Here is a 27,825-nt window from a genome sequence, read left to right as displayed (position 1 = left end):
ATCATCCCACTAATACTGTATGTATCTAAGAAATCTTTCCCTCACCTGGGGTTATGAAGACTTTGTGCTGTGTTTTCTTCTAGGAGTTTATGATTTAGATTTACATTTAGGCCCATGTTCCTTTTTGAGTTAATTTCTGTATGCAGTACAAGGGACAGATCAAAGTTCATATTTTTGCATCAAAAATATTTAATCTTCCCAGCACTATTACTTAGAAAGGTAACCCATCCTCTTACCAATGAGCTGCCTTTGAACCTTTGTTGGAAATTAGTTGTCAAGTATGCGTGTGTCTATTTCTGGACTCTCTACTTTGTTCCACTGATCTATTTACTGCACTGTCTTGATGACCACAGCTTTATAATAAGCCTGCTCACTTTGTTTTAGCCAATAAGCAAAATGAGGCCTAGAATGCTGAACTGGTTTGCTCAGACCCCAAAGTTTCTTCCACGGGGGCCGCATTATCTCTAAAGGTTTCACTCTTTTATAAGTAGTAAGAAAATATATGCCAAGAAAACAATTATCTTACATGACAACATATGAAAACATATTTTACTAAAAACACAGCCTTATTTTTTGTGAGGAAAGTATATTTCAAATCAATTAAAAATAAGCTTTTAACAACAGCAAAGCAACACATTTCAGTTGCAAAAGCACAGCTTGCCTCTCCAGTATGTGGAGAGTCCTGGGAATGGGGGTTACTTCCAGCTCAGGTCCCCTGACGAGCTCTGCCAGACCCAGTCCTCAAACACTGAGGATACCAATATTCTGCTTGCTCCCCATTCTTGCAATGTGATGAAAACATTTTAAAATTCTTGTTTTAAACTCCTAACCATACCTTTATTTTCCTAAATACTGTTTAAGAAGCTATGTACTGGGGGTAAGACATGTACCGTTTGATATGGGATACGGTAGGATGCCGTGGTGAAGCCCATTGGTGTCAGAAGGAGACAGGCAGGAGTGAAACCCATCAGTCTGGCCAAGTCCCTTAAGGAAACTTTGGTGTCCTTGTCTTTGAAAGGGGGCTGCTAATTCCTGCCTCATGGAATTGTCTTGGAGATAAATTAGGTAATACACAGAAAGCATTCAGCACAGTGCCTGGAAAATATTAAGCACTGAGAGGACAGTTAATTCACAGTTTATCAGCAGCAGCAGCGTCGTCCACTATCCTCCCTTCCCTGAGTGCCCCTCACTTGACTCCAGGCTCCCTGTCAGCTTCTTTTGATTCCTGGGAGGCTTTAAGTTGCTTCTGTTCCTAGGAATGTCTTGGTTCCTATTCCTAGCATTTCTTTCTCTCAGCTTCCATAAGATGCCCAAGTCCAAATAATAATTCCTCCTTTATTTATGCTAGACCGAGGAGGTTTCTGTCCGTTGTTAGCACAGAAGCGTCCCCAGAAAAAAAGGGTAAATTAGCTCCACAGAGCCACAGCTCCACCTGTCCAGGAGGCTCCTCCGCTGGGGCACTGAGCACAGTCACTCCAGGCAGCCAGGGCTGGAGAAGGCAGGCTGGACAGGAGGCGGTGCTGGGTTACAAGAGGCAGCATGCCATGCAGATGTGAGCTAAACCCTTTTGCCTTCCGTGAGAGAATCCCAATTTTATACCTGCACAGGTCATAAAAAGCAAAGCAGTGAGATACAATGATTGAAATTCCAAGAAAGAAAGAAATATGAAAAAGTAAACAATTTCCTTTGGTATATCCATGTTTACACTGCACAAATCTTGAAATTTTATATTCTCTTTTTTTTTTTTCCTTACGCAGGGTCTCTCTCTCTCTCTCTCTTGCTCCGACGGGAGTACACTGACATGAACACAGCTCACTGCAGCCTCTAACCCCTGGGCTCGAGTCATCCTCCCACCTCAGCCTCCCAAGCAGCTGGAACCACAGGCGTGCACCACCAAGGCTGGCTAATTTTTCATTTTTTGTAGAGACATGGCCTGGCTATGTTGCTCAGGCTGGTCTCAGACTCCTGGCCTCAAGCCATCCTCCTGCCTTGGCCTCCCAAAGTACTGAGATTACAGGCATGAGCCAATGCACTTGACCAAAATTTTATATCCTTGAGATATAATTTTAGAAAAGAATAAGTTATTAGAAGCAACATGTTGCCCCAAAGATGCTTTGATAGTGTAAACAGGAGACACTATACTTATAACAGGTGGTTAGAAAACAGGAATAAAATAGGGTGCTGATTCAATACAAATGAAAATTAGTGCCAGATTCCAATTTTGAAATATTAATCAGTGTGTGCTAAATAAAGGTGGTGGCCTTCGTCAGTCATCCCTCCCTTCCTACCTTTTTTCTTGCTTTGTCTTAAAATCATCATTTCAATGAGCAAAACAGAAATCGATCTAAATATAACCATGGACTTGTTCCCTTCACGGCCTGATGTACCAATGAAAACTTTTTCTGATGATGTAATACTTACAGCTATTTTTATTCTGGTGGGGCAGACTCGATCTCTTTATGTAGAGCAAATAGCAACAGAATCTCTTTGAATTACTTTAAAGGTGAATTCAACAGCTTCAAAGCCAACTATGTACAACTCTCTTGTTATTTCTACCACCTCTCTGATATCAGAGACTTTTTCCCCATGTTCAGACATGAAGGGAACTACAACAAAATCTTGACACAATGTGAGGAAGCATGCTACAGGTCCGGTGGGGTTCTGCCTTATGGAGAGCAGGTGTTGAATAAATGGTAGAAGTCTACAGCTCAAGACACCTACAGGGAAGGTGGCCCCAAAGTTTAAGCAGGAATCTAAAACAGCTCTGTCAGAGACCAACAGGGTGACTGTGCAAAGTGTCACCTCCTTTCTCTATTCACAACCAAGTGTTTCATACCATTACAAATATCACAAGAAATTCAAGGGGAGAATTTCAGAGTCAGGCCCAAGTAAGAGATATTTTATCCAGGGAAAACATAGATGACTAATCAACTCTTGAACAGAAAACAGGAGTATTTGGTTTCTTCCAAATACAAATAACACATTTAGCACATTCCACACTCCCTTTCAACCATCTTCCCGCAGAGCCTACAACTGTTGGCTCTCTTAACTTTTTGTTGGAAACCATGAGTGTTAGCAACAATGGGAATTTAATTTATGACCCAAAAATAAGTAACTTATGTTTCAGTAGCATTAATTTAGGCTGCAGAAATAAGTGTGAGATTTTGCCAAAGAATATATCTGATTCTTCCAAGTTCCCTTTTCAATGTGTACAATGAGGTCCTTCTATAAATATAAAGGTACACGATGTGTTCACAGTCATATAATAGCAGGTTTCACAAAGCCCTTTAGCTCTGTATGTGAGCACACACACATATACCATTTTAATGTCACATTTGCCAATAATTTTATAATCTGACATTATTAGTGGGTAAAATTGTTCTGGTTTTGAAAGAGGGAGAAATAATCAGCTATCGAGTAAATTCCTTGAAATTAATGCTGGATAAAACTAACATTATGGTTAAAAAAATTCAAGCAACACCTACAAAACACTAAGGGTTAAAAAAGGGTATTTAAAGTAGCCATCTTTAAAAATAAATGGAGAAATTGGACTTATAAGCTTATATCCTATAAGTACATAAATATGTATATCTATTTACACATCAAAAACTATTCTGAAGAGTTTTGAAAGACGCTAAATACAGAAAAACCCATAACTCTATGAAAAGAATTCCTATCTAATAATGTAAAAAAAATTAATATCAGATTAAATTATAAGACTCAATTCTTTACTCTCTTATAGTACTGTTATACATCCATACCTCGCCATGGCCTTGTGTGGCCAAAGGTATTTTTTCCTTCTTGGCGTCGGACCTGATGATGTAACTTGTTCGGGCGTCCTGGATACCAGCAGGCAGAGGTGTGAAATGTGCCTGAGTTACTGGGTGTGTGCTCTTGTGCCCCCACATCGTTGTCCATGAGAGTAACACACTTTAAGTAGCCCCTGGTCCAACGAGGCTACAAGACTGTGGAGTAAGCTTGGATGCAACCCAAATCTTTTTTTTTTTTTTTTAACCTTAATTTCTAGGGTACATGTGCAGATCTTGCAGGATTGTTACACAGGTATAAACATACCATGGTGGTTTGCTGCCTACATTCCCCCATCACCTACATTAGGTATTTCTCCTAATATTATCCCTCCCCAATCTCCCCGCCTCCTGCTATCCCTCTCCTAGTCCCCCACCCCTCAATAGGCCCCAGTGTGTGATGTTCCCCTCCCTGTGTCCATGTGATCTCATTGTTCAACACCCACTTATGAGTGAGAACATGTGGTGTTTGGTTTTCTGTTCCTGTGTCAGTTTGCTGAGAATGATGGTTTCCAGATTCATCCATGTCCATGTGAAGGACATGAACTCATCCTTTTTTATGGCTGCATAGTATTCCATGGCACATATATGTGTCACATTTTTTTAATCCAGTCTATCATTGATGGACATTTGGTTGTTATTGTAAACAGTGCCACAATGAACGTACATGTACATGTGTCTTTATAATAGAACGCTTTACAATCCTTTGGCAACCGAAATCTTAACGCCAAGTCCGGGCTAAACCCGGTTGCTTCACAGAAACATAAGCAAGAAATAAATGTGCATTGTATGACACTGAGATTTTATGCTTGTCTATTATAACCCAGCCACACCCAGCCATATTCAGTCCTTATGCAATAAAAAGAAAAGGACAACAAATGAGGCAGTCATAATGTATTCATTATTAATCCGGTTTTAGTCCTCTATGGTCTAAACCAAAAGTTCTACAACATCCCTTGCATTGAAGGGCCCCAGCACTCAATGGTAATAAGCAGTGGGTGGCGGGGTGGGGTGTCTAGATTAGAACTTTTATTTTTTTATTTAAGGAAGTCATGTGACTCTCGAATTACTTAACCAAAAAAATTTTGGGGATAATCCCTTCTCCAGGAACCTGAATACAGGTGGATTCTCTTCATAGTTTTATTTCATCATGACCCTTCCTGCAGCTTGGATTGTGTGCAGCTTCCCCCAGCTCTCTAATTCTGCATTCGTATGAATTGCAGCAACCCAATTAAATCTCTCTACTTACCCTTATGATTAAATTCAAAAGGATGAAATGGGGCAGGCAGGGAAGAAGAGTGCTATGGTATAAATGTTTGTGTCCTCCCAAAAAATTCATACGGTAAACATATCTTAACCCAGTTTCTGCTGCTGTAACAGAGTATCACAGACTGGGTGATTTATAAAGAAAAGAGATTTATTTGGCTCATGGTTTTAGAGGCTGGGAAGTCCAAAACTCAGGGGCCACGTCTAGTGAGGGTCTTCTTGTGGCACCGTTTCATGACAGAAAGGCATCAAATGGCACGCAAGTACATGAAGCAGAGGAAATGGGGCCAACTTCTCCTTCTATCAGAAGTCCCCTCCTGCAATAACAGCATTAATGCACTCATGAGGGCAGAGCCCTCAGGACCTAACTGCCTCATAAGGGCTCCATCTCCCAATACCGTTACATTGGCGGTGAAATTTCAACATGAGTTTGGGCGGAGATATTCAAACCACAGAAAAGTCCCAACTCCGGATGTGATGGTATTTAGAGGTGGGGCCTTTGAGAAGTAACTGGGTTTGGAGAGATCATAGAGATGGGACCCCTCATGATCAGATCGCTGCCCTTATAAAGGGATGAAGGGACCCGCGCACTCTCTGTAAACCAGGAAGAAGGAAAAGTCCTTACCAAGAACCCAGCCATGCTGGCACCCTGATCTCAGCCTCTCGGCCTCCAGAGCTGTGAGAAATAAATACCTGTTATTTAAGCCACCCAATCTATGGTATTCTGTTATGGTTGCCTGAGCAAACTAAAATAAAGAGAATCCCAGGCCAAGAGGTCATGCAAAATCTAGGTGCTGGGTACCAACGGTGTTACTGACATAGGAGCTGAGCTGAAAACCTTGCAAACAGCCTCATCATCTTTTCTCTGGCCTCCCCCTATTTCTCAAAATGACTTGCTTACCAGAGGCGGCCTTTTTTCCTATTCCAGAAATCAGCTGGCAGTACTTAGAGGAAAAGCTTTCTCTTGAATTTACCTACCTTCCTGATATTGATTAAATTATCAATCCCATATTCTAACCCGGTTGAGGAAATTCACTTACTACAAGCTCTGTATTCCTTCACTATCGAAAGACTGTCATGCCTTGATCAAAGAACAAGACAAATTTATAAGCAATGTCTAACTAACTTTCCAAGTGCCCTCCACAAACAGCACAAACTAACCCCTCAAACCAGCGTCACTTCCCCTCCTCTTCCATTAGGGAAGTAGAAATGGTCCATCTCAGTCACCTATGTATTCACTGAACCGCTCATATATTAATATAAGTAAAACTGTGGAGAAGGGCAGGCTTTTCCACTCCTGCTTAATGAAAACTTGGGATAGTCCTACTTTGACCCCCGAGATCAGTTTCAGACCCATTTCTCAATTTAAAAATACAAGTTTCTGTTCCATTTAGACATTCTCTCAATTACTGGGCCTTCATTATATATTCCAAGCATGACACATCCATTAAAAGCCCTTGGAAGCAAGATGATTTCATCCAAACTTAGCCTCAGGGGGAAAAAGTATTTAAATGTGCAATTTATTCCACATAAACAGCAGTTCTGACTTGAGGATGTTCAGCTTAATAAGCTATGGAATTTAGTTTTTATTCCACAGCAGATGACTCCTGAGTCATGATTGAAAATATCACTCATTTTACTAAAGACTGTAATAACTGACCCCCTAAAAATAAGAAAAACATCAAAAACAATCTAGAAAATGTATTTTCTGTGTTAGTGAAAATATTATTCAAAATAAGTCTGTAGTCCAGGAGAAGTAAATAGTGAAAGTACTTCTTGGTCTTTAAAGTGACATGAGATGGCTCTGAATGTTATAGTTTAAAAATACTCTCCAAGAATACAAGCCAAATGACTGCAGGATTATAAGTTCTCTCTCCCAGTTGTTCAGGTATTAAAAACAGGCACAAGTAAGAATAGCCTTCAGAAGAACTAATAAACAGCACGTGAGTAATAATGCAATATACCCAGTGAGGATACTACACCACGTACCTTTTCCTCTTTTGACCAAATACCACTAAATAATAATGTCGACTTTCTTCCTTCCCACATATTCCCTCCTCTTTAAAATTTAAAAAAAAAGGTGTTAAAGGAAATATGACTTGAATGTCAAATAAAGGGCACATTCTTGGGTTCCTCCCTTAGAAGCAATGCTCTCACTGCTGGAGGTACTGATGGTGCCTAGAATTCAACTTCCCCAGCTGCTACTCCAGCATTTGCAGTTACTTAATGCTACCTTCAATTTTCCAATAGAGATTTACGGATAATGAGCCACACCCATCATCTTCCCAGTCCACCTGTCCCCCAGACATAACTCTGCCCCCTTGTGGCAGATCAGACCCTCCTGCCTTCTACGTTTCCAAATCAAAGGTGGTTCTTTCACATCATGAGAAATGCTAGATTAGTTTCCTATTCCTGTTGTAACCAATTACAAATTTAGTGTCCGAAAACCACAAAAATTCATCATCTTACAGTTCTGGTGGCCAGACTCTAATCTGGGTCTGCTGGTATGCATTCCTTCCAGAGGCTCTGGGGGAGATGGAGTCTCTTGGCTTCTTCCAGCTTCTAGGGGCTACCTGTTTTCTTTGACTCGTGGTCCCGTGCTCCATAATCATAGTCCGCAGGCTCACACTGTCTCTCTTTGACCTGCCTCCTTCTTAAAAGAACCTTTGTGATGACATGGGGCCACCTGGATACTCCAGGATCATCCACCCATCTCAAGATCCTCGATCCCATCTGCGAAGTCCATCTTGCCATCCAAGGTCTCATATTCAGTTTCTAAGTTACGGGATGGACTTCTTTGGTGGGGATGGGATTATTCAGCCTGCCCAAACACACAATGGTATGGAAGACATACTTTGGCAGCCACCGCTCTTGTAAACTCTTCCAACAAGCAGGAACCTTTGCCCTCAATATTTAACAGGTCAATTTATGCCTGGGAGCCAACAACTCACTAATACCCCCTCTTTCTACATAATCACTTGCAAATTAAGTTATTTTCTAGGATTCACAATTCAAGGTGATTTAGAGTACTCAAGAAAAGGAAAATACTAAGTCGAAGGACTAAGTCAAAGAGCAAGGAGGGAAGAAGGAGAGACTTTCAGATTTTATGTAAGACAGTGGATAGAAACAAGCAGTAAAAGTGTCATGACCTCAAAGTACCATTTAATTCTGAAACCTCACAGATCCTTACCTTGTTTGTCAACTAAAAAGCACAACCATTTGTCATTGATTGGTGTCATTTATTCATGAATTTCCTGCCCACCCACACTTTCTCTTTCATATTCTCCATCGATCCAACCTTCAATCACTTCTCTTATTAGTCCCTGTTCATTTTTTTCATTCCCCCTACTGCTCATAAGCATGAGTATCCACGCACACCTGTGCACACAGGCACAGGTACAGAAGTAACATTTCATTGGACTTTCTTCTTGTAACGAGAACAATACTAATGTTTTTGCCCTCCTGAAATGTGTAGGTTCTAATCACACTTTGGACCAGGCGTCTGGGTTTCTGCAGTAGCCAGACTATTCTTAGCGTCCCTGAAACATGTCCCATCGCTCACACCCCCTCTAGTGGCAGCCAGCCCTAGAACACACTGAGCGTGCACAGAATAAAGACTCAGAAAAACCTCCCAAGAACTCCCAAGAATATTTCCATGCTAGGTGTCACAACCCATGGACTGGTATAGATTTTACACAATCTTTCAAACAGACAATATCCTGGCTTTGGAAACTGGTCACTTTACGCATTAGGCATTTACCTTTTTCCTTTAAATGACCATTTGTACTGCCATATAGTAAACTCAGAAACAAAAACAGTGGGCACCATGGGAAAAAAAAATCCACGTTCAGTGAAAAAACAGCAGACAAATAAGTTGTGAAATAGTCACATGATGGAATATTGTACAACCACAAAAAGTGAATGAACTATAGCTATATACAGCAACACAACTGATCTTTTTAAAAACTGTTTTTAAAATGTTAAGATGCTAGTCCTAGAAGAGTACATAAATATGGTACCATTTTTATACGCCTCAAAAACAAAAACTTTAGGGATACATACACATGCAATTTAAATATATAAATATTCATATTTTGTTTAAATATATAACTATATTTTGTTGGAACAGATAAACATTTATACCTTGTTTAGATAGAAATATTTAGATTTTATTTAAATATAAATATTTAGAGTTTGTTTAAATGTATGGATACTCATATTTCATTTAAATATAAGTGGGGTTTTTCTGAAAAGCAAATGAATGAGGGGCACAAAATTCAGGACCATGCCTGCTTCTGGCAGGCAGCAGGATGGGGTAGGGGAAGAGTGACTATCGGTCCTGATTGGATGACAGGTTCATGTATATTCATTTATTACAATGTTTTACAACTTATGTGTATATTACAAATATCCTTCAATATATTCAATATGATCACTAACATGTACCTAAGGAACACACATAGGTAGGCCGACAGACAGACAGAAGACAGCCCTGCCACTGACAGAACCCAGGGATAGGTTGTTGAAAGAAAACACGATAACCTCTTGAACTCCTTCTTGTTCACATTGTCCAAAGACTACAGTTCGGAGCACAAAGATAGAATTCCAATCTTATTCTAGATGGAAAGAGTTTCCAAATCTTGAAACATTTTGGGATTTGTACCTAAGTCACTGGAATATTCATTCAACCCTGTCACTTGTATCTGGAGGCTCAACTTTGAGCTTGCCTCTGAGCCTCAGAAAGCAAGAATGTAAGAACTTTGATCCCACCTGGCCTTGGAAATTAATCATTTTTCTTCACCCAATCCTGTGAGACTTTCTGTTAAAAGACACTCGGCCTGGCTGGGCCCCACCTGGAATGATGCTGACATTTCTGAGGCTGGAACCTCTCCGTTGAGCCCCACTTGTTTCTCTGGACTTTGTCCCTGACCTTTAATTCCCATGACTGGGCCCTGCCAGTCTCTCTCCTTGTAACTAGAGCCTGCCTTTGCACAGCAGCTCAGGAGCCAGAGCCCCGGGCACTCCGGTGAACTAAATGCTGGGCGCTGCTGCCTGTGAGTGCTGGGTGTCACCTCCCCATATTCACTCTGCCTGCTGGGACATGATCCTTTTCATTGAATGTCTTTTGTTTCCCCTTTTGATAAAAGAATGTTCATTATAGAAAAAAATGTAATAAGGGTGAACAAAATCAAGAAAATAAAAAACACTAATATTCCCCTCACCCTGAGATAACTACGTTTTATGTGCCAGCATACAATTGTGATGTACTGCGCTTATACCTCACTGCTCTTACATTCATGTTGAGATGCACTCGGGGTGGCTGGCAAAATATTAGAAAAATGTCAGGGAAAGTTATAGATTATAGTCTCTTTTGGAAGGCCAAAAGGTTTTATTGGGACAGGCTGAAGGCAGCCGGCTCAATTATATTCGCATAGGGAAAGACAGAGACAATAAGCAGCTTTCCCAGTGAAGTCTGTTTACCCCACATCCCTTTGTCTCACTCGGTTTGCTCATGGAAACTTTGCGCTGGATGTGCCTCGCAGAGGGAGACCAAAGGGGAATTACCCATTAATAGTGTTTACTCTGGGCCCCAGAAACTAACGCTTTTATCATTCATAAAACCACTCTTTTAATCATGTTAATTATGTGCTGACTTAGAGCCTCTGTTATAAAATCTTTACTGAACAAAATGTGAGGATGCGATGGGGGTCTTGGTCAATTGGCTACAGTTGCCCTCTGAAAGCAGCCAACGACCATCCCTAGCCCACCTGAACCACTGAAATGGGTGTGAGAGTGCATTCATTCATCCATCGTTGAGTCAGGGTCTGCAGGACAGACCTCCACAGGTGGTGATCAACGTCTCAGGAGGCAACCCCGATGTGACGGAGGTCACAGCTGGTGCCCCGTGTGAGATCACACTTTAAATCTACAATTTTTGAAAAAAAAATTAACAATAAAGGATGACCTTTCATGTCCCTATATATTCTTCTACATTATGATCTTTATTGGCTACATAATATTCTACTGATCCCATTCACTAGGGATACATACCACCAATAACAAATAAAACAAAACTCACTAGTATAACACAACAGTCACCCGCACACAAGCCCCGGCCTCGGGGCCTTTGCACACCCAGTTCCTGCTGCCTAGAAGCTCCTCATACAGACACGATCTGCAACCTCACCTCCTTCAAGTTCTTGCTCAAAAATCTGCAGTAATATCTTTCCTGAGCACCAGATCACAGACCGGACTCTCCCCGGCCCCTCTCCACTCCCTACCCACCTCTCCTGCTTTTGTTGCCACTAAGCCCAGTTCAACATCTAACATTATATATTGCAGTAATTATTTTCTGACTCACTCCCTAGAACATAAACTGTAGAAGGACAAAGTTGTTTGTCTGTTATTTGTTGATTTATTGATTTATTTTTATTTTTTGAGACAGAGTCTCGCTCTGTCACCCAGGTTGGAGTGCAGTGGTGCAATCTTGGCTCCCTGCAACCTCCATCTCCCGGGCTCAAGTGATTTTCCTGCCTCAGCCTTTCAAGTACCTGGGACTACAGGCATGCACCACCACACCTGGCTATGTTTTTGTATTTTAACAGAGACGGGGTTTCACCATGTTGGCCAGGCTGGTCTCGAACTCCTAAGCTCAGGCAATCTGCCCACCTCAGCCTCCCAAAGTGCTGGGATTACAAGCATGAACCACCACACCTGGCCTGTTTTTACATTTTTTTCCTCTCGCAAATGCTGAGAAGATGATCTGGCAATAAAGGTATTCAGTAAACATCTGTTGAAAGGATGGACAAATGAACAAACACATACGTAATTCTACAAAAAGACTGCAAGAAAATAAACTAAAAATTGGAAAGTGGGTTTAATTTCTAGTTGATGGGTCTCTAAGTGATTTGGGCATTCTTCTTTGTAGTTTCCTTTATTTTTGATTTCCTAAATTAGCATTGTATTACCTTTACAATTAGGGGAAAAATTAAAGTTATTTTATAAATGCTACTAGGCAAATATGACAAGTAACAATGTTTGGGGACTATAAATAAATAAATAATAGGGAAATAGATTTCTAACCACCTGCAAAATCTTAATTTACATTCATATAACTTCAATACAGGACAGGGTGAGTTGTGAGAAATGTTAACTACTAATCATTCTTTTATAATTTAAATGTATTGAAGCAAATATGTTATTAGGTAACAATTATTCTAGCCTAGTTATTTTACATATTTATAAATGAACTTCACTCATCAAACCTAATAAGCTTGGGGTTATGAGAATCTGAAAACATTGATAAAGCCATCAGAGTTTTTCCTTTCATTTGTTATCAAGCAGCTGTGCAGAGCCAAGGCACTGCCACAGGAAACACTGTTGATTAAGCAAGGATGAAGTAGCCCCAAAATAATGAAAAATGGGTGATTGAACTCACGTTCAATCAGATTGTCGTAAAATTACATTAACTTAAAGGAATGTCAAAAACAATCCTGAACAACAAAAATTATAAATTATAAGAAAAAATAGGGTGGGGAGCTGGAGAGAGACAGCAAGGGGAGAAATGCCAGATGTAGGTGATGGGGAGGAAGGCAGCAAATCACACTGCCATGTGTGTACCTATGCAACAATTTTGCATGTTCTTCACATGTACCCCCAAACCTAAAATGCAATAAAATAAATAAATGGGGGGGAAAAATAAAAGAAAATATAACATTGAGTGCCTTTTGCTTCGGGAGTCCTGAGTATTACGTATTATGTCATTTATGAGCTACCTAATGTCCACTGCTGCCAGACCCACAAAATCCTGGATCCCCTCGTTTTCTATGTTTTGACTTGACAAATCTGAATTTAAGGAGAACATGTTACCTGTGGAAGGAACATGCAATCAGGAACAGGTCTGAAAATGTATCACCATTGTCAATGGAGCAACTAGAATATTACATGCACTGTTTGTTTCATTTTATTTTTTTTTTAGATGGAGTCTTGCTCTGTCACCCAGGCTGCAGTACAGTGGCACCATCTTGACTCACTGCAACCTCCACCTCCCAGGCTCAAGTGATTCTCCTGCCTCCCAAGTAGCTAGGAATACAAGTGCCCACCACCATGCCTGGCTAATTTTTATATTTTTAGTAGAGACAGGGTTTCACCATGTTGTCCAGGCTGGTCTTGAACTCCTAACCTCAAGTGATCTGCCCACCTCAGCCTCCCATAGTGCTAGGATTACAGGTGTGAACCACTGCACCTGGCCATCATTTTATTTTTAATGCCTCAAGAAATATATCCATTGCTGTCCTGAAGATCCACATCAATTTCCTAGCAGGCTCTTCCCTTGAACTTACATTCTAGGCATGTACTTAATTGAGTTAGACAGACTCTTCAGAGAAAAGCGTGGCCCTTAAGTGTTCAGCATGAGACTTTCTTAAAAACTCATAATTTTTTATGTAGGTACATCACTGATGGTGAGAAATAATAAATACAGTTCTCCATATCCTTTTTTTCCAAAACAGCTTGAAAACCTATTTCCATCCCCTTGTTTCACACTTGTCTTCAATGGAACTAATTTTCAATGCACAACTTTAAAAAAGTAACCACAGATTGGAAACTGCATGTAGAACTTGCAGAAACTTTCAGACCAGATCCCAGCAGCGCTGGTTAAGGCATGCTATTTCAATGAATAGATCCGTTCTTTCTTCTGAGAGGGGAAGAAAAGGGCTTTGACTCTCCATTGTGCAATATATGACTGCAGAATTGTGCTCAATTATTATTTTTGAAAAGAGGAATAAAAGGCCTATTCGGGTTTTGATTTTGGCAGGGTACAGACTGTAAGACTGGCACTTAGTTCCCAGGCTGGCCTAGGCCTCTTCAGCCAAAGACTGACCCAAGCACAGATATGCTTACACATAATGCATATGTTTCCTCATATTCTGAATTTAAGTGATCCTTTTGAGGGATGAGTTTTCATTTAATCTAATTGCTATGGTTTGAACGTCCCCCGCAAAACTCATGTTGAAATTTAATTGCCATCATGATGATATCAAGATGTGATTAAGACATGGGGGTTCTGCCTTCACGAATGGATTAATGTTTTTATAGCAGGAGTCGGTTAGTTATCATGACAGTGGCTTGTTATCAAAGTGAGTTTGAGAAAAAAAAGAAAGAAAAAGCAAAAATTTAAAAAAAGAAATTGAAAATAAATAAGAAAAAAAGTAATGAAAAAAATAAAAGTGAGTTTGAGCTGAGCGTGATGGTGCATGGCTGTAGTCGTAGCTACTCAGGGAGCTGAGGCAGGAAGACCGCTTGAGCCCAGGAGTTTGACACTAGAGTAAACTATGATTGCACCACTGCACTCCAGCCTGGGTGACAGAGCAAGACTCTGTCTCTTAAAAAAATAAAACAAACAACAACAAAGAGAGTTTGGCCCTTTTTTGCTCTCTCGGGTTCTCCTGCCCTTCCATCTTCACCATGAGATGATACAGCAAGAAAGTTCTCAACAGATGCCCGCCCCCGACCTTGGATTTCTCAGCCTTCAGAAATATAAGCAATAAATGTATTTCCTTTATACATTGCCCAGTCTCAGATAATCTGTTATAGTAACACAAAACAGACTAAGACACCAATGTATCTGTCACAGCAAGATTTTCTTTTAAAACTCATAGAGATGTAGCTCTCCGTCTATAGTTGTGACTGAACACAAAACCAAAAAATATAGCTTTCAAATACGATATCTTATTAACAAGGTTCAAGTTTTACTGTACAAGTTACAGGGTACAGACATAAGATTATGAAGTGCAAGTTAGGTGACTTTAAGACACATTAGAACAAATTCAAAGTGGGAAGTCCAGTAGTTTCAACACATGAATGTCAGAATTACTGTTACACTTAACATGCTGAGAGATTAGACCTCTTAAGCTATCAGGTAAATATTTAATGCTTTTTATTTGGGAATTCCAGGCAAGTTTGATATAAATGAATATATGAGTCATATATATAAAAAATGCATTTTTCTCACTAAGTTCCATTCATCAGAGGAGACAATTTGGCAAACACTAGATGACTTTTTACTTTTAAAAGTGACATAATGTTGTGCTCAAGAAATTAATGTGTTAGACATCTCTAATTTAAGTGCTCCAGTTTGTTCTGGGCCAATAAGCTGGGTGAATATCAAGGACTTGGGTTTTATAACCAAAGATTCTTGACTCCTTTCACCTTCCGCGCCCCCGCCCCGCCCCCCCCGCCCCGTCCCCTGCCGCTTCTTGAAAGCATACAACCAGCTAGAGCATTTTCACTGCCAGTTATCTGGAAGGCCACAAAACAAAAGAGCATTTCACTGCAAGAATCAGGAACACACAACTGCTTCCCCCTGAGAGTCTGAGAGGGAGAAGGGCTGAGGACTCCCACGATCTGACCAAGCTGGAGGCAAAAAAAACTCACGACTCCCTTGCTAATCCCTGCTGGCTCTAGAAAGACTGACCCTGTGAAATCTGTGCTCTGCCTCTGAAGAATCAGCTCAAGGTGAGGCCAGCAGATGCAATGGCCCAGCTGCAAGCTTGGGAAGCCCCATCCACTTTCTGTAGACAGCACACTGCTAGGGGCATCTGGATTCCTGAAATATCTGTCAGGAAATCCCTAGCTCTCAGCCATAATTTTCAAGTTTCATGCTTTAGATGCCAAGGAAAAAATTGTTTTCTTTAAATTGGCAACAAACAATAAAACAAGATTTATGTTGAGAATAACTTCTTAATCTGAGTTATAATGTACCAACTATTAAAGAAATTTTGAATGATTTGTTGTATATAAAGTTGCTTCTTTCTAATTTATTCATACTTAGAAAAACCTGGCCAAAATGAAAACAATTTTATGTTTTTAAAGGGTGCCGTGCACACAGAAAAGGCCACATACATACTTTCTCATTTGTTAAGAGGATTTGATTTAATCAAATGCTACAGTTTCATGCAGAGAGGAAAAGCTATTGTAATACTACCAATCAGATTTCAATTCAGTACTAGAAATGAACCAAAGGATGTCAATTTGGTTCCATTGACAGACAGCTCCGCCTAAATCCTATTCACAGATTGTAGAGTTAGTGTTTATTAAAGAAATAGGTCAAGTATGGACCCTTCTCAGAACACCCCCACTGAGAACCACATTTTCACAAATGAATTTTCCAGGTACAAACACTGACATGTGAATGGCATATGATTAAAGTTATCTAATTTTGATTGTTGATGAGGCCATCAAAAATCAGACTCTGGGTTTAATATTATGCTCAGTATAACATTTGTGAACTTTATGAATACTCTCTAAACATCCAGAAAAACCACACCTGCATAAGTGTACATACACATCTACTGCCATCTTCATGCTAAATTTTGAAGGAAATATTTTAAGCTTAGTGTAGTTGACAAAAGCAGTTTTTCCAAAAGAATAAATAATAGTTTGTGAAATATATAACAAGTCATTAGGATTGTAGGGAAGGAAAGACGAAGTTATTTCTCAATATAAAAGCTTAACAAAGTCACCATGAGGCCAGGCACGGTGGCTCACATCTGTAATCCCAGCACTTTGGGAGTCCGAGGCAGGTGGATCACCTGAGGTCGGGAGTTCAAGACCAGCCTGACCAACATGGAGAAACCCCATCTCTACTAAAAATACAAAATTAGTCAGGTGTGGTGGTGCCATGCCTGTAATCCCAGCTACTTGGGAGGCTGAAGCAAGAGAATCGCTTGAACTCGGGAGGCAGAGGTTGCAATGAGCTGAGATCACGCCACTGCACTCCAGCCTGGGCAACAAGAGTGAAACCCAGTCTGAAAAAAAAAAAAATGGCACCATTAGTGATGAATGATTCACTATTTGATCCACTTTTTTAACAGTGAAATTAATACTAGGAATGCTTCTTAAAGGTCCTGAACCCCCACCGAAAGAAGGCTTGGCTTATTCTGAGATCTAGCCCAATGCCAGAAAGAGGAAAAACTAAGCCTTGCTGGCTAGCCTGAGAATCTCAGTTGTGCAGCCAAAGGGCAGTTGGAGGTGATTTCTAGCTCCTGCCATGTGAAGGGAGGTTTCTGAGCACAGCACCTATGAACATGGAGGTGAAAAAACCCTAATCCCCCATGGCTCACATGAGCAAAAGAACACCTCTCTCTGCCTCCAAAGATCTACTTCTCAGTCACTGTATTTTATCCTGGAAATAAAGTGTTTTATAATTTTTCAGTGTTAAAAATATAAGCACTACCTAGAGCCAGATGCTAAGAATCACTGCAGACAACATACGACATCATCAAAGAAATTCAAGGAATCAGTATTTAATTTCACATCTCCAATGTGGTGAATAGCGTTACACATTAGAAACCGCAGTGGACACACAGAGGAAAGTATCCCTTTGGTGTAAGTTAGCATAAAAAGACAACAATATGAGAGGGACAATAAATCCCTCAAATTGCACCATCATACACATCACATACCTACATCGTACATCATACAGGCTGTGTGGGATACTTGCAACTGTTCACTTGTACCTCCCACTACGCAGAGGAAAAACTGAGGCCCAAAGAGAAGTGAAGTCGGGAGGACCACGAGCTGTAGGGCTGGGACCAGGATGAAAGTCAGTTGTACCTGGATATTCACCTAGGCAATTCTAGAATGAATGAAACCCTTCCTATAAATGGTATTTCCATAGCCTGCCTTCTCTGGGGCATGTGAGCACTTCCCCAAAGGAGAGGAAGCTTTTGTTAGGACTTTTTTTCCCAACAAAAGCCCTAAAATAGATAGCTACTCAGTCTCTGACCAAACCTAACAGTTAGCCAAGTATGTCCTTTGGTTCTGCTGTGCTAATATTTTTTCCAAATAATTATTAGACACTCAAACAGCTTCTGAATTAAGAGAAAGCACACAGCAGAACTTCTCACATGCAAATTTTGGATGCATTAGAAGGGTTGTGGGTGCAGGAAAGAAGGGGAGATAATACCTTGACCAGTCAAACTGATTATCAGTAAATCTGAAAAAACTCTGAGTCAAAGAGCATGAAATCCTTTTTTAAATCCTCTGAAACTGCACTAGCTCCACTTGTCTCATCTTCCCCCAACCGCCATTAGAGAGAAAGCATCAATTTCCTTGCCTCACAAATGAGGTAACCCAGGCATAGAAAGCTTAAGACACTTACCCAAGGCAGCCCAGAAGATCTGTGGCGGGCAGGACTAGAACGTGGGTCCCAAACAGCCAGCCCCAAGGCTAGACCCAGCACACAGGCCTAGACCCTGTGTGCCTTAAGGGTGCCATTTTCAGCAAACTTCCAAATCACTGGCTCTGTTCTCATCAACAGCCTTCAAATCTTAACTCAGTCTTCCCAACAGCCTTCAGATCTTAATTCAGTTTCCCCAATAGATTCTCCTGCTTAAGAAAACCAACTTGGAGATGCCTGACACACTACTTCAGCCATAACACATGTTGATGGCTTGTACCCTTGATAGGATGATGGAAATGACACTTTGCCACTGAGGTTTATCTCCCAAAAACACATACCCACAATCTAATCATTAGAAAAACATCAGACAAATTTTCAAGAGGGGGCATCAATGACTAGTATTCCCCAAAACGGCCCCTATCAACCAAAACAAGGGAAGTCTCAAAAACTGGCACAGCTAAGAGGAGTTTAAAGGGACATGACAAATAAATGCAGTGTGGGATGCTAGACAGGATCCTGGAACACAAAAGTGACATCAGCTAAGAACTAAGGAAATCAGAATAAAGCACGGACTTTAGTTATTAAGAATGAATTCGCTATTGCTTTGTTAATTGTAACAGATGTACCACACCAATGTAGGATGCTATTAATGGGGGAAACTGTTTCCAGGGGTAGGGGAGTGTATGGAAAGTCTGTACTACCTTCTCAATTTTCTGTAAATCTAAAGCTGTTTTTAAAAATGTGCTGTGCCTGGTTCAAGTACAGTAGAACCCATCAGTAGTAACGTGTAGTAGTTACGACTTGTTGACATTTCCATTATAAACTTTAATTTTGAATCGTTTATGCATTATAACTGTGGATTTGTATTGTATTGGGCTGAAAGTTGACAGGATTTCAGCCACCATTGGTGAATTTTTACAAAGATTCATTATGTATATCAGAATCTTGCTTTTAAAATAAAAGCATGGAAAAAAAAATAATCATGCCTGTGTGAGAGAACCAATTAATGCAGGATTCAAGCCCACTGAACAGTTTAATTCCTTAGCGGAGCTCGATTCGTTTCACTCATATTTAAAATCTTTGTCTTAGAGGTTTAGTTAGCAGGAATTACTCCTCAGAGCCTACACACTTCCGTAGAAACAAGGTAAATGTCTTTATTTTATGTTATTTTTAAGACAAGGCCTCACTCTGTTGCCCAGGCTGGAGTGCAGTGGTGTGATCTCTGCTCACTGCAACCTCTGCTTCCTGGGTTCAAGTGATTCTCCCACCTCAGCCTCCAAAGTAGCTCGAATTACTGGCATGCAACACCATGCCCAGCTAATTTTTGTGTTTACTGTAGAGTCAGGGTCTCCCTACATTACCCAGGCTGGTCTCAAACTCCTGGGCTCAAGCGATCTGCCCACCTTGGCCTCCCAAATTTCTGGGATTACAGATGTAAGCCACCACACCTGGCCCATAAATGTTTTTAACATACATGGATCTGGCAAACAAAAATGAGAGCCATGCTCACCCTATCCCAGTTCCTATCTCTTATCAAATTATTTCCTAAATTAACCAATTAATTTATGAAGATGATCTGTGTGGGTAAAATGTATTTATATTACTAGATAGAAATGTTTTTCTATTGAAAAGTTTTTTTTAATTAATCTTTATTTCTATCCATAAAGACTAAAAATAGAAATCTTTTTTTCATGTATTTCAAATCTTACTTGTTGGGTGAATTAAAATACTGGAAAAGAAAAGAGGAAGCTTTTGTTAAATGAGTCACTGTACATATTTTATCATGATTGTAGAAATTATGTCATCATACCCATTAGACAACATGCCCTAAATTTCTGTTTTCAATTACACAAATTATTTTCTTACATGAATACAAACTTTTACGTTATTCATTTTTAAAAGAAATCTAAACATAAGCAGTATTTCTTATCTGCTCTAGACTGCTGGGTCAGAAATGTATTTTCTGCTTAGGAATCAGATTTTAAATTCTCAGTTCATTCTCTTCTTTACCCTCCTCCTTACTACTGATAAAACTCTATCAGTAAAGAAAATTATTGCCTGTGCACAGCTGCAATTTAAAATAATTCTAGAAACTCATACTTAACAAACTATGTATGAAATCCCTTGTCTTCATACATGTCTTTTACTGATTTCCAACATTATAATGCATAATGCAGATCCAATTTCCAGCTGAGACATTCTCTTACAGTTTTTGACTTAAATGCTTTCCCTAAAAGATGACAATGTAGAAAAAGCAGGGGAAGCATGGAAGCAGAGAGACAGCAAAACCCAAAACACATTTTAATCAATTCCAAACACTTGGCTGTTTCCCTATCTCATAAGAGTAATCTAGAATTCTATCTTGACATTCCCACAAGCAAGTTTCTATAAAATAGAAAGAGAACCTTAACCTGCTTGTGCACAGCACACAGATCAGAGCATGGGGCAAGACCGATGCCTGCCAGAACCTGCGCCAGCTCCTCCCTGGGGCCAGCCCACCCCTCCCAGGCCACCCCCCACCTCCGCGAGAAGCACCAAGGATCACGTTTCTCTCCATATATCCAGTGTCACCCTCTCTCCTGAGTCTCTTGGCAAGTCTGCATTCTGCCCATGAATATTTGGGATTTGAAATGAAGAAACAAGAAAGCCGTTGTAAATTGATCATGAAATGAACCTTACAGCTGAAATAAGCCTTATTTCCATAAGCACAGCTTCCAAAGGCGCATTATATAAAATACCGGGTGATTCTTTTTTTTTAGAAAGAATTTTGTTCTAGTCACCCAGGCTGGAGTGCAATGGTGTGATCTTGGCTCACTGCAACCTCTGCCTCCTGAGTTTAAGTGATTCTCCTGCCTCAGCCTCCCCAAGTAGCTGGAATTAAAGGCATGTGCCACCACACTCGGCTAATTTTGTATGTTTAATAGAGACAGGGTTTCTCCATGTTGGTGAGGCTGGTCTCAAGCTCCCGACCTCAGGTGATCCACCCACCTCAGCCTCCCAAAGTGCTGAGATTTCAGACATGAGCCACCACGCCCAGCCTGGGTGATTTTTTTATAAGATTTTTTCATGGCATTATTTTGTCCCCCTTTCACACAATTCATTTCGTCATGTCCACTTGTATACATGTCAGGCTCCTCAGCCATCCTTTTTAAGGAATACAAATATATTTTAAGGCAGAAATTTAAAAAATCAATTCCTACAAAAATTCATTTTACTGCAATATTCCCCCATACTCCACTCATTTTTCTGCCTCTCACACACCCCGCTGGTGGAGTGCACTGTGGTCCCCTCAATCAACTGCCCCAGCCCTTTCCTTATCCATTTGGAATCAGCCTCTTTACCATAGAATGAATGAATGGTGGACGTTACATAAAAAGAGGTGACGTTTGCCTCGGGCTGGGCAAGGATCCCAGCAGTGGTGAGCATCTCTTGCACCTCACAGCCTCTCACACCATCCCTGTGTTCCCCCCACCCTACAGTCCTCTGAACTGGCAGCATGAACTGAACTGACCCTCAAGAACATTCCAGGAGCCTTCTCCAACTGTGTGCAGCCCTGTGATCCCAACACAGCAGTTTTGTTCACATCCAAAAAATGAAGTCTGAACGGAAATCCCAAAAGAAAATGCCTTCCTCCCTCCCCTCCCTTCTACATCCTCACACATTACAATTCTCATAAATTCATGTTTCCCGTATCACAGCAAGATACACACCACTTTCTAGAGTGAGCCCCAACTTTATCCTTGGCCTCCATGTAACTTCTTTATTTTCCCACTCTGGTAAATTATTCCTGGATTTAGATTCCTGTCACTAAAATTCTATTTCGGAGCTACATCTTGGTGGCTCAGTCCCCTCCCTCACCCTCCCTCCGTGAAGCCCAAACGGAAGGAAAGTTCCCTACCTTTCACTGAGGCTTCTCCACAACTGTGCACCTGCAACAGAGAAGCAGAACGTGAAACTTAACAGAGGCATTTTCTCCTGAAAGATGCCTCAACTGAGAACTCGCCCAAGCTATTTAAAGTGGAATGCTCAGATCTTTAACACACAGGACACCATCAAGTCAAACAGTGTATACTTCTGGCACCACGTTGCCACAAATTCAGGTAATTCGTCTACATATATTTATTAAGACCCTTCTACATGTAAAACACTTGGGTAGGTACCATGGGAGACAGGATACTCTATAATACATGGAACCTGCCTCGGGGACTTCATTGTCCTCTGGGGCAGATGAAATATGCACAAGTAAATATGAACCAAGATAGGCGGTATAGGAGCTAACCACACAAGAGGGAGGCACACGCCATTTGAGTTCAGGAAAGACAGAAAATGCAGCTGCTCAAAAAGTGCCAGTAATAGAAGTGACATCTAAGGTGAGTCTTGACATGGTACTGACAAAAGGAGAACTGTTATCTGAAAACAGGAGATTTTTATCCATTCATTCTTTAGATGTTTTGACTTTTATATAGGTGCAAATGAAATGAACAGAAAACACACACACACACACACACACACACACACACACACACACACATACATATTAATATACATATTTGCTTTCTTAATTTTCCAATGAACACCTTTATTTGACTATATCTTGATATTATACTCCCAGCTACCAGCTTTAATGCAGTTCACTGTTAGAAATGACCATGAGGAAGCTTCTGCATTTTCCATCTAACAAAAAGCCAAAGGTGGCGGGCACGGTGGCTCACGCCTATAATTCTAGCACTTTGGGAGGCCAAGGCAGGCAGATCACCTGAAGTCAGGAGTTCAAGAATAGCCTGACCAACATGGAGAAACCCCATCTCTACTAAAAATACAAAAAAAATTAGCCAAGTGTGGTGGTGTGCGCCTGTAATCCCAGCTACTCAGGAAGGCCGAGGCAGGAAAATCGCTTGAACCTGGGAGACGGAGGTTGCAGTGAGCTGAGATCGTGTCATTGCACTCCAGCCTGGGCAACAAGAGGGAAACTCCATCTCAAAAAAAAAGAGCCAAAAGTGTTGTCTGTTATGTTTTTCAATATTCCCTATCAAAGATCTATGGGATAAATCCTTCTTAACCTTTACTTCCAGCAATAAGTTTCTCGAAACTGCTTGCTTCATTTTTTTTTTCAGATAATTAAATTTGTGTCATTGATCTGGTTTCCCTTTTTGCCTTGGCTGCCAGTAAGCATGAGGATAAATCTATTGCTCCATCAATGGTTACCATGGTTACCATGTCAGACTCTTGCTCCTCTTCTAGACCTCTTTTGAACAGTTTTGTGCTTATGTTTCAAATAAGCTTCTTCAAACTTGTTGGAGGAAGGTGGCACATGAAAACAAATTGAAAACTCGAACCCAGAGGACTGAGCAATAGTGAGGTCTCAACTAAAGTCGGAAAGTTGGAGAGCATCAACTCAACTTGTCATCTGACACTTCTCTAACAACCCTGGAGCCAAGAGTGGAGAAAGTAGACCATGGTAAAGGATGGGCATTTGCTTGTTTGTTTCATTATGTAAAAAGTAAAGAAATGAGCATGGCTGATGGATAAGGAAACAAGAACCTTTAGAATGGTAAGGACAGCATCTCTGCAATCATTGAGCATGGACCAGGAGCGCGCTAAGTAGAGGGAGGAAATCAGTCTAAAGACAGGGCTGAGGAATTGTACAAGTGGCAAGAGGCTTAGCAGGGAAGGAGTCCATCCAAGAGTCAAAGAGCTAGTTCATCAGGCACAAGAGGCCAGTGAGGAATGAAGAGAGGGTGCGCTGAGAACTCACTCTCAGACTCTGCAGGTCTTGAAGACACGGTGCTTCCAAAGGCCAAGGTCAAAGATGAGGCTACCTGATGGCTAACCAAATCCAGGCCATCCGACAAGCTATCAGAGTACGAGTTGGAATGACAGAGAATGGGGAGTGCAGGAAGGACTACAGTTCACAGGCCACAATCCTTACCGAGACCACAGTTGACAGCAACCAAGGTGCTGAGGCCAGGCATCAATGGACAGTGTAGATTTCACAGGAAGGAAAGTATAAAGCAGCAGTGGTTGCAGATGCTCCACAGGTGGTTGTGGGGAGCCACAGGGCCACCCACTAAGCCCTCCTCCCACAGCACAGGGCAGTAGCTAGAGATCTTCAAGAGAGCTGGGGGCCAGGCACACTGGCTCACACCTGTAATCCCAGTGCTTTGGGAGGCCAAAGCGGGAGGATAGATTGAGGCCAGGAGTTGATATCAGCCTGGGCAACAAAGCAAGACTCCATCTCTACAAAAACTTAAAAAAGAAAATTAGTCAAGTGTGATGGCATGCACCTGTAGTCCTAGCTACTCGGGAGTCTGAGGTGGGAGGATCACTTGACCCAGCAGCTCGAGGCTGTAATAAGCTACGATCACACCACTGTACTCCAGCCTGAACAGCAGAGTGAGACCCCAATTCTAAAAAAAGAAAGAAAGAAAGGAGAGAGAGAGAGAGAAAAGAAAAGAAAGCTGGGGGCAGAAATGACCGGTTCTACCTCAGTGAGAGAAAGAAGCCAGTCAAGGAAATGTTTCAGGATGCAGAAGGAGTTTTCCAGGCCACAGAAGAGTTCCCCAGAGCACGCAGGGAAGCACACACTCAAGGTACACAGCAAGGAGAGAGAAAGAGGGAGAGAGAGAAATCCATCACAGCGAGAGATGTTCACAGGCAATACAAAATAGGCACGGGCTCCCACAGTTTTCACAAAGATTCACTCACAAGAAGGTATCACTGTTTTTTTTTTTTTTTTTTGAGACAGAGTCTTGCTCTGTCATCCAGGCTGGAGCACAGTGGTATGATCTCTGTTTACTGCAACCTCCGCCTCCCAGGTTCAAGTGATTCTCCTGTCTCAGCCTCCTGAGTAACTGGGATTACAGGTACCCACCACCACACCTGGTTAATTTTTGTATTTTTAGTAGAGATGAAGTTTTACCATGTTGGCCAGGCTGGTTTCAAACTCCTGACCTCAAGTGATCTGCCTCCTTGGCCTCCCAAAGTGCTGGGATTACAGGCATGAGCCACCGCACCCGGCCTGGTCCATCTATTTCGTATTAAGCACCTAAGATGGTTTCAAAGATAACAACTAGGAGTTGTCAAAGTCATGGACACAGAAAGTAGAATGGTGGCTGCCAGGGGCTGGAGGAAGGGGGAACAGGGGACAGGGGGACTTGGCTGTTCACTAGGAACAGAGTTACAGTCATCAAAGATGAAAACGTGCTAGGCATCTGCCATACAACAACATGCACAGATAACAATACTGTACACTTAAAATTTTATGAGAGAATCAAACAAATATAATAACTGGGGGAAGGATACAATTAAACTCAAACTCTCAACAATAAAATTTCATACTTTTAGTGAGAAAACATGGGACGCAGAGAAGTTGGAAGAGAGGGAGGGGAGAGCACTGCTGACTTGGTTGTCCTTTCGTTGCCACTGCTGTTGCTGTAAGCCGGGGCATCTAACAAGAGCAGCCGGCAGCTCTGATTGAAGCCACAGAGTTACCGTAACTGCATCTGGATCTAATGTGAAGCCAAACTGTCCCCTGCAGAGACTGATTCATCGCAGCAGTGCCCTGCACTAGGAGGCCTGTGGGATGGGGCTGCTGCCAACTATTCACAGGGCTCCCCAATGGGCCTTTGTCCTAAGAGACTCTACTGAAGGAGGATGAAGCTGGCACCAGGGCTTCTTCAGCACAGACTACAGAGCTCTAGGAAGACAGAGGAATCTTTCCTATTTTTTTTTTTTAAATTCTTCATGCAGTAGAAATGCTACACTTAGGGCAATGTCATCCGGTGAAGACTCAAAGCCTGGCCTTGGGCAAAGGCCTGATGTACAGGACTGAGGGGAGGCTCTACCTGGACAGAGGCCAGCTGGGACTGCTTCCCCAAGGGGAGCCCAGCACCCAGAATGGGCATCAGCACAGAAAAGAGCTCAACACGGACTGACCCAGGAAGGCATAAACCCCATGTGACCCTGATGATATGTCAGCTGGGCAAAGTAGACGGCTACTGTGCCGAAGGCACTTCTATTTGATGCTTTGATTGCCCTCTTATAAAGCCCTGTGGAATGAGGATGGTTTCTGCCATTTTACACGTCAGAGAGGTTCAGATGGTATAGGAGGCTGACTCATAGCTCACAAAGATATCAAGCTGCAATCCCTGGAATCCGTGATTGTCACTTCATATGGACAAAGGGTCTCTGCTGATAGGATTAGGTTAACAAATGTGAGATGAGAAAATCATACTGAATTATCTAGGTAGGCCTCAAATGCAATCACAAGTGTACTTACAAAAGGAAGACAGAAAGATTTGACATAGACAGAAGAGAAGGTCAGGTGACCGTGAAAGCAGAGACTGCAGTGATGTGGCTGCCAGCCATGGAATGCTGCAACCCCCAGGAGCTGCAAGAAGCAAGGAACGGATCCTTCTCCAGGGACTCCAGAGGGAGGGCAGCCCTACCAACACTTTGATTTGGGCCTGGTGACACTGACTTTGGACTACCATCCTTCAGAACTTTAAGAGAAGACGTTTCTACTGTTATGACACGCCAAGTCTGTGGTGATTTATTACAACAGCCACAGAAACAAATGCAGTCTATCATGGGGCGTCTCCACAGGCAGGAAATGGAATCAGCTAGCTCAAAGATGAGACTCTAGGCTGGCGCTCTTTCAACTCTGCCACCTTAATTGTTTTCCAAGGACTGAATCCTTGCAAGGTAAAGGTTTCCTGCAATTTGTGAGTAAGAAATTTCCACATCTGCATGAATATCAAGCCCATGAATTGACAGTGGAAACGATCTGTGTGTAAAGGGCCTGGAGAGAGGAAAGAACAGCTGTCAAGTCTTTCAGCTTTATCTTTGGCCTTCTACACACGTCTATTCCTTATAACTTGTGCACAGACTAGGGCCAAATCTGATGCACGCTGAAACACTAAGTTGCTCAGTTTGCTTCCTGAGTCCACGTTTGGCTTACTCTACCAAGCCAAAATGGTTGCAGATAAAATTTATGATCGGCTTTATCTCCTGAGATTTCCCTGAGGGAGTTCCTGAAGGGTGAAAATATTACAAAGTCTAGTCAGGAAAAACAGGCTCTCCTCTATCAGATATGAATCAAGGCAGATAAATAAGGATTGCCACGGACTGATCCACTGACCAACTCTGGCATGAAGCCCTAATGCAAGGAGATGCCCCACCTCCAGGTGGCCTTGATACATGTGTAAGTATCAGAACAAGCGCCTGTTTGAGCTGAAATTGGGGGGTTAGGTGTCTGTTCCCTGAAACACAAAAAAGGAAAGAGACGATGGAGAGAGGGAAAAAGGTCAGAGAAGGAAGAATGCGCTGAAGAAGACAGCTAAAATCCACAGATTCGTGAAAAGAACAAAGTGAACAAAACTAAATTTGTTTGCCTTCCCAGAATGCTGAAAATGAAGTATCTTCAAACCTGAAAACACAGAAAGTCAAACAATCTAGAGATGGCTTACTTGATGACTTGCTTTAAAAACTGTAGAGACTTAAAACATAACTGGATTTTAAGCAGATCCCTTGTACACCATGATAGCAAACCCGTACCAGCTTACATCCCTG

The 27,825-nt window shown here is 41.6% G+C and overlaps 1 protein-coding gene across 1 annotated transcript in view; it reads right to left on the bottom strand.

Moving 5' to 3' along the window:
* Window positions 1-27,825, bottom strand: part of RETREG1 (reticulophagy regulator 1) — a 141,018-nt gene that overhangs the window by 66,791 nt on the left and 46,402 nt on the right. Inside the window, exon 3 of the mRNA XM_032279068.1 lies at window positions 22,154-22,184. Within this exon, the coding sequence (XP_032134959.1) occupies window positions 22,154-22,184 (31 nt within the window). The remainder of the gene's footprint in view (window positions 1-22,153; window positions 22,185-27,825) is intronic.

This window comes from Sapajus apella, unplaced genomic scaffold (genome assembly GCF_009761245.1).
Source record: "Sapajus apella isolate SASKATOON/1434 unplaced genomic scaffold, GSC_monkey_1.0 scaffold11, whole genome shotgun sequence".
Taxonomy (NCBI): domain Eukaryota; kingdom Metazoa; phylum Chordata; class Mammalia; order Primates; family Cebidae; genus Sapajus; species Sapajus apella.
Note: the sequence above shows the minus strand (reverse complement) of the source record. Positions and strands in the feature narration are given on the sequence as shown.